This window comes from Tenebrio molitor, chromosome 9 (assembly GCF_963966145.1).
Source record: "Tenebrio molitor chromosome 9, icTenMoli1.1, whole genome shotgun sequence".
Taxonomy (NCBI): Eukaryota; Metazoa; Arthropoda; class Insecta; order Coleoptera; family Tenebrionidae; genus Tenebrio; species Tenebrio molitor.
In genome coordinates this window covers 7,966,165-7,973,822 of record NC_091054.1, presented here as the reverse complement: position 1 = coordinate 7,973,822, position 7,658 = coordinate 7,966,165, and the positions used below count along the sequence as shown (strand labels likewise).

At 33.9% G+C, this 7,658-nt stretch overlaps 1 protein-coding gene across 6 annotated transcripts; it reads right to left on the bottom strand.

The window, feature by feature from the left end:
* Positions 1–208: 208 nt before the first annotated feature.
* LOC138138323 (retinol-binding protein pinta-like) lies at positions 209–7,060 on the bottom strand. Of its 6 annotated transcripts, none has more exons than XR_011162010.1 (9): positions 6,809–7,060; positions 6,604–6,757; positions 6,311–6,554; positions 6,145–6,255; positions 5,993–6,095; positions 4,550–5,946; positions 3,165–4,493; positions 2,964–3,110; positions 2,207–2,907 (listed from the first exon to the last, which is right to left on the bottom strand). XR_011162010.1 is itself a non-coding variant. In XM_069058163.1 (8 exons), exons 3-8 carry the CDS (start codon positions 1,751–1,753, stop codon positions 303–305), a joined length of 900 nt encoding a protein of 299 aa, XP_068914264.1. In that variant the 5' UTR covers positions 1,754–2,907; positions 2,973–3,110; positions 3,165–3,994; the 3' UTR covers positions 209–302. The 6 variants fall into 6 exon arrangements, 1 of the variants encoding a protein (XP_068914264.1); XR_011162009.1 differs by having other exon boundaries at positions 2,967–3,110; XR_011162008.1 differs by having other exon boundaries at positions 2,973–3,110.
* Positions 7,061–7,658: the final 598 nt, after the last annotated feature.

The following is a 7,658-nucleotide window of genomic DNA, read 5'->3' as shown; positions in this document are numbered from 1 at the left end:
TTAACAAATTTTAATAGACAATTAATAATGGCAGTTACTATTGTAATGACGTCTGATGACATTTGAATTAAATTTTTATGTGTTGCCAACTGAAGCGTATTAAATATTAATCACGGCCACGAATTTTTTTTAATTCTTGATCGCACGCTATCACAAATTGACAGTTATGGTTTGGCGTATTGTTGGTTGCCTAGATCAGAACAAGAACAAGAACATAACAAATTTAATTTACAAAGAGTACTATAAAATAATCAACACTTTAACAGTCCACACGTTGATTGTTTATTTTTATGCACTCAAATTTAGTCCACATCAATTTTTTTGAAGTTGCCATAAAAGCCCAAAATTTCGTCGTTGTTAAGTTTTGCAGGTCTTAAACGTTCGTCTACTCTTAACTTATCCAACTCATCAAAACGCTTCTGATATTCGAGCAGTTTTTCTTGCATCATTTCTAAAAAATAAAAACAACACAATCTTGCAAATCTACCCCTTTTGTATCTTTGAGCAAAATATCTACCGTTGAGTTGTTGGAGCGACGGTCCTTTACCGCCGTAATCTTTAGGCAAGTCCTCCGTTGCAAAAAGATCTTTCAACACTTCACTATTTTGAGAGACGTGAACCTGAAAGCTTGAGTTAATGAAACACTCACAGCATATTTGACGGATGTACTAACCCTCTCGAACAATTTTGGTTTCATCTTGGTTTTAAAGATCGCCATTAAGTTGGCAATATAAGGGGGACTGTTGAGAAAATACAAAGCTTTCATCCTGAGTGAATACACTTCCTGGAAAAGATATAAAAGAACGGAGGCAAACAATAGTTATTTGTACAACTAGTTATGAAAGTCATACTTTTTTTCATGAATTTGCAGCAAATAAGTGAAAAAAAGAGACTTTCATAACGTGTTGTACACACTATTTTTTTGCATATCGATATAAGTTGAGAAATTTCGCCTAAAAGGATTTAGAAAAATTACAAAAAAAATAGGTATGCTTTGACAATCATCTCCAAGGAGATGGAATAAAATGATACAAAAAAGTACCACTTTCACTATGATTTTTCGTGTAAAAAAGTGCCACATTCATTACGATATGCAAAAAAATAAAACCTTACCTGGTACATGATGCGGGTTTTCATTAACAGACTTAATGTCAACTGTGTCATGTCATTTATTGTCATGTTGTCCATATCCATAACAATGACTTCACCGATCATGCAATCCTCGTGGAGGCGAATTTCAAAAATGTTACCGCATTGCATTATCATTTCTCTTGGTGTGTAAGTGTTTGGTTCTTTTATTTTGATAAAAGTGACCCTGTACATCCTTTCCACAGGTACAGGGTGAGTGCAGCAGTACCTGCAACAAATCCACCAATAACTCCGAATGGAGATGACCAGTTCCGTACGCTTTTCCCATCAAGTTCTTCATACGTGCAAGTTTCGGATTGGAATCGTCATACAGTTCTGGAATCAAACTCCTCGCAGTGTAGTACATGTCAATTTTCCTTTTCGTTTTCTCGATGCTGCACTTGTTCATAATTAAGAAATTTCTGATTTTTGCCTCGTCTAGAACAATTGCCGGATGCGTAGATAATAATCACAAAGCATACACTTACTTACCCATCAATTCGGGAAGATGTGCTTGAGTCTGAAGCCACTTTTTCACTATTTGGACATCTTCGTCCAATACTTTTGAAGTTCTGCCAAACATTTTGGCCACTTGTTCTCGGACATCATCATCTATGCAGAACATGATTCAAATTGTTCAAGTTGCTGAATCGTGGACACATTGTTGACCTTCCATTTTTTTAAACTGAGATAGGTATATAACATGGTAGATTTATGCAAAAAAAAGCCAGTGAAACTTGTTTGGTGCTCAAAACAGAACCAATTAAAACGATGAAAACTTGTTTTTCTTGTGAAACTACATATATTTATAATTTTCGCAACTGGAATTATAATTAGCAAACCTAATTAAACAAACCAAAAATAAATATGTAGTAAATACTCATGACAGGAGTTTTGTTTTTTGGGTAAAGTGAAATACATTTTTTTATTTTCTATCCGTATTCATTCATTGCAGTTGGTTTCAAGGAAATGTTGATTATATAAAATGATTATAAACAAAACGAACATATTTTGTGTAGATACAAGAAAGCATCAATTGTGTGTCTAGTGGACTAAACCGCGTAATAAACGGTGACGATTTTAGACATTAGAGAAGAAGTTTATTCTTATCAAGTTTAAAACATATAACATTACTGTTACTTCTTTATTTGCAATGTTTTAATTAACTTTGATCTTCGACACTAAATATGCTACTTAATACTTGTTCCTGTTTTTGACATCATTCAGTCAGGCCTTTGAACATTGTTCATCAACAAACTAATTAGGTAGAATACGCGTGTACATGACGTATGCGATTTTTTAAATTCATACTGATTATAAGTAATTATAAAACTAGAACCGGTTCATAAATAGGTCAAAAAGAATTAATTTGTCGTGTATAAATATTACAAAAGTCAATTTTTATTAGTGGATGACGAAAATAATAACTCTTGATGTGATATCCTTCAAAAAGCATTTAAACTTTTACGACAAAAAGTGTCGCCGATTTTTTACTCAATTTACATTCAGGTTCCTAAAATTTCCATGCAGACCTTGAATTTCGTCGTTGTTGATTTCTCCTGTCTGAACCATCGTCTACTCTTAATTTGTCTAAATTGGTTGTATCACTAAATCTAAAAAAAGAATCGTTTGGTGTTTTGTCTTGACAAGCGAGTACCGTTCAAATCCTGCAAAGAAGGGTTATTTCTGCCATAATCTCTCTGGAATGTGCTTGTATGTCGAAAAGATGTTTTAAACACTCAGTAACTTGATTAACGGGATCTTTAAATCTGGTCCTTTCTGTATAAAAAAATATGAATTATTACTATTATTATTATTATTATTATTACTACTACTACTATTACTCGTATCTCATAAACTGCGAAAAATTTCCGTATTTATGTCGTTCAAGGTGTTATTCATGTCCAAGATCATAATCTCGGGACGAAAGCAGGCTTCATTTAGTCTAACTTCTGACATGCTGACAATTAATGTGACTCTATCTAAAAAAACACATTTACAAAATTTAATGACGTGAAAATTCTCTGTATGATAACTGATGTTGAGTTTGGAGCCATTCCTTCATCACGACCACTTCTTCGTTCGCAAATTGTTCATCTTTACTGCCCAAATACGGAGCGATCAACAATTACTTAGATAAGGGGCGGCTATGACTTTGACAGTGTCACATTTTTGTATCTTTGCTAACTCAGCTAATAAAGGTCAAACAACTGTCACTATGAATCAAATTTTAACACAAAAATCGTTTTTACTTCAAGACATAAAAGATTAATCGTACTTTCGTAATGGTGTTTTCAATAACGATGAATGGACATACAGCGCTGTTGCCTGTTTGGCCGAGTTTCGAAATTTAAATTGTAACGGGTATATGCAACCAGCAATACTTCTATCCCCGTTGACATACGGCCGGGATTTTAACGCGTTCTTTGATCTAAATAATTGTTGATCGCACGCTACTAAAGTCCATTCAATAAACATCTGGACTGTCAAAATCAAAATTGCAGTTGTTAGGTTGGTTAAATCATTGGTTATTTTCATATTGCCCAGTTGTTATCTATGATTTTTTAATTTTTCAAACTATTTATTTGTTTAAATTGACATTGTCAAGTAAATTGCAAAATTATTTAAGTGTATTTTGTAAAAAGGTAAAAATGGAAAGTTCAAAACGAACTAGGGTGGTTCTATTGGCGCGAGAGAAGAGGGCCATAAGAAATTATTATGAGGAACAAACAAAAAAGTGGTACCTAATAACGGGAAGAAATCACAAATTTGTGCTAAAGACGCTCCAGTATTGTTAACTAAGAATTGGTGTTCGTTCTTGTGATTCACAAATCAAAATTTTGGAGAGATAAGTGTTAATCAAGTGTTAAATAATTTTCTTCTGAATAAATGAAATAAAATAAATGATTAGTTTATTTTGGATGATTTTGGTTGTTGTTTAATTTGTTACCTGTTTTCAGTTTGTCACGTGTTTTTTATAAACTTTATTAAATTGCTCTAATTCATTTACAGAGTGATCAACAAGGACTGAAGCTGTTGGCAACAATGACAACATGATGAAAATTTCAGTGAAATTGGTAGCATTACATTTTAAGTTGTCAATTTTGACGGGCAAATTCAAAGTTCAAAATCAAGTCTAATTTTTGTATCAATTTATTTATTAAAATGGTTTTTACACTAGAACAAGACATTTTGATTGGTATGGCGTACTTTCGGACTGGAAATTTTGATGCTGCTAACGGTTGGTAGTATTTCACGGAGCACGGATGACGCATTTCACCAATTTCAACAAATGTTCCCCGAACCAGTTGTTATATACCTTAGTTGCGTTTAGGTAGCATTGCACGAGATTGGTGCAACGTTACCTACAAACCAGTGATGTGAAAAAGGCAAAAGCTACTGGTAGAACATCTACACTTACAGAAGATGTAGTCGAGAATGTTCGAGGTAGAATGGAACAAAACCCTCGAAAGTCAGTGCGAAAGCTTTCACTCCAAACAGATGTGATTCTTATTTAAAACACACGCATCCAAAGTTCTTTGTTGGGCACGTTTAATGCAGGGCCTAATAATTCTTACCATTAAAAATCCCGTCATTCCTTTTCCTTACTGTACAAGCTTGTCATATGGAAGTTGCCTAACCATTATAAAGAAGAAATTAAAGTTCCACCCTTACAAATTTTCCAATCCCTGCATCATGTTTCTGTTTCTCAGGAGGGGAATGCGGGCACGGCCTGTCGCTTTTATGAATATCGAAACAGTGGGCCATTTAATTAAGTACGGCTATTTTAATTACTTTTTATACTGTTTCTGGTCGTTTTGTACGTATAACCTAAATTTTTTGACATTCACAACTTGCAGCGGGTGCCAACACTGACGCACAAAAAATTTTCATACTTTGGGAATATTTTGCTGTCATTTGCTGCCAACAGCTTCAGTCCTTGTTGATCACGCTGTAGTTGCAGCAATGAATGGATTCAAAACATTTTTAGTTCAATGATTAAAAATGAAAACATAACCTAAATATATTTTGTAACTAGATTTTTTTTTTGTTCGACACTGTCAGAATTTGAGAATTTTCTCCTATGTGAACGGATTTTGATAAATGTCACAACTTGTCAAAACGAAACGTCAAGCTAATTTTAAAGGTTTTAAGCGATTTGGAGCCTTTAACGGGCTCGTCGAACAACGCACTCGTGGGCCTTTAAAACGCTCGTTTCACTCGCGTTTTAAAATGGCCCACGCGTGCCCAATTTACACACAAACTCGTCAAATAAACTACTATTATATCCAAGGACAGTCAAAACAATCATTTTATTTGAAATTTAATTTTGACAGTCCAGGAGTTTGTTGAATTTACTATACTGTAGTATATTGTTGTACGAGTTGCACAAGACAGTCTATTGTTGAACGAGAGGGTTTAGAGCACGACGAACGCAGTGAGGACAACATGTCTTGTGAAACGAGTGTAACATGCTATTTTTTCTACATTCTTCGGCTTCATTAACTTAATTTTTTAAATATTAAATAATAATTATCTATAGGGATAAAACCTGATTCGTCAAACGTGTGAAAATGAAAATCAATTTGTTACATAACAAATGAGAGTTTTACTTGTCAAACTTTTGAAGTAATATGTACTCTTCTAAAATAACGTGGCCGACCTTTCTTCAATCTACGTCAAGTTTTTTAAAATTTCCATGAAAACCTAGAACCTCGTCATTGTTGAGCTTCTCAGGTCTCAAATTCTCGTCCACTCTCAATTTGTCGAGCTGATCAAAACGATCTCCATACTCTTCGAATTTTTGCATTATCAAATCTGAAAAATGTGCGTAGCGTGATGTTTTCACTAATAACATGAGTACCATTCAGTTCCTGCAAAGTTGGACCTTTTCCACCATAATCTCTGGGCAGATCTTCGTCGCTGAACAACTCCTTTAAAACTTCAGTGTCCTGATGAACTTGAATCTGTAAACTTCGATACTGACTTTGTCGTTTGGATAAAATTGCTACTCACTCTGTTGAAAATTTTAGGTTTCATCAATGATTTGAATATTGCCATGACGTTCGAAGTAAATGATGGGGCGTTGACTATGTATAAAGCTTCTAAACAAAACGAAAATATTTTCTGCAAACACAAGAAACGAGAAAGTGTGAATTGTGTATCAAATTAAGTAAATTGCCTCATAAATAGTGACAAATTTGCCGATGTCAGTAGGAGTTGTCTTCACAATGTCACTAAAGCCGACGTTATCCAGGTCTACGATCATGAAATCACGATAGAAACAATCTTCATTTAGTCTAATTTCGGCTATATTATTGCCCACCATTATCATTTTTCGTACAGATAATTTATTTGGTTCTTTGACTTTGTACCAATAAACTTTATACAGTCCCTTTACTAGAACTGGATGGAGACAAATGTACCTAAAAATTCGAGTGAATCAAAATAACCCCAAAATTACATGAGTCATACACATCCTTCATGAAATCCTTTATCTGTGGAGATTTCGGATTGCAATACACGTCAGGAATCACATCCTTGATGGTGTAGTACATGTCGATCTTCTGCTTGGTCCTTTCTATGCTGAACTTGTTCATCATGAGAAAATTCAGAATCATGTTGTCATCTAACAAAACACTTTAAAAAAAAATTGATCACGTTAGAATTTTCAACGCACTCATAATTTCTGGTAAGTGGTGTTGAGTTCGAAGCCATTCCTTCACCATTTCGACGTCTTTCTTTGCAGATTGTTCATCTTTATTAAATATTTTGTACGCTTCTTTGCGCACTTTTTCAACTTGTTGAGAAAAATTCAGACTCATTTGTACATCAAATATTCGCCGTAAATGCGTAAATTGTGAGTAGGATCAACACTTGAGTAGGTTTGCAATTGGACTGACCACGTAGATTGAAATCGTTGCTTTATGGAATTTTAAACAATTTTTTTCTTCATTTGACGTTTGAAAACTGATACTCGCAGGTGCAAAAACCCAAAAACATATTTGTATATTCAACAGTCGAGGTCAATATGCTTTATGATTTCCCTTTCATTAAAGTTAAAGAACGTCGTTTGTTTTGTCTCTGTCTAACATAGTGCTTGGCATATACTCTCACTTTGTCCAATCAATTATTTAGCTAATGAAAGGCTTAACGAATGGAAAATCATACGGCCCAATGTGTTTAAGAAAAATCGCGATTTGGAAAAATCAGTGGCGGGTTCTGTAGGTATAAATAAGAGAAAACACAAATACGCCACAATGTTATTTTTTTATTTGATTTCGCATTTTCCAAAAAATACATTTTTTAGAATGTATCTAAAGTGCTTCGTTTTTTTTTGAACACTCGTATCACATCACCGCTTCTTCATTATTTAGATTTTTTTTAACTAAACTTTGATTTTGGAACAGAGTGTGCTTTCTGACACTGCTTAATTCCAATTTTTGTTTGTTTCGTCTACTGAAATAATTGGTAAACAAATTAATTAAGGTTATGTTGACAAAAAACAAATTCAGTTTGTTGTTAGCACT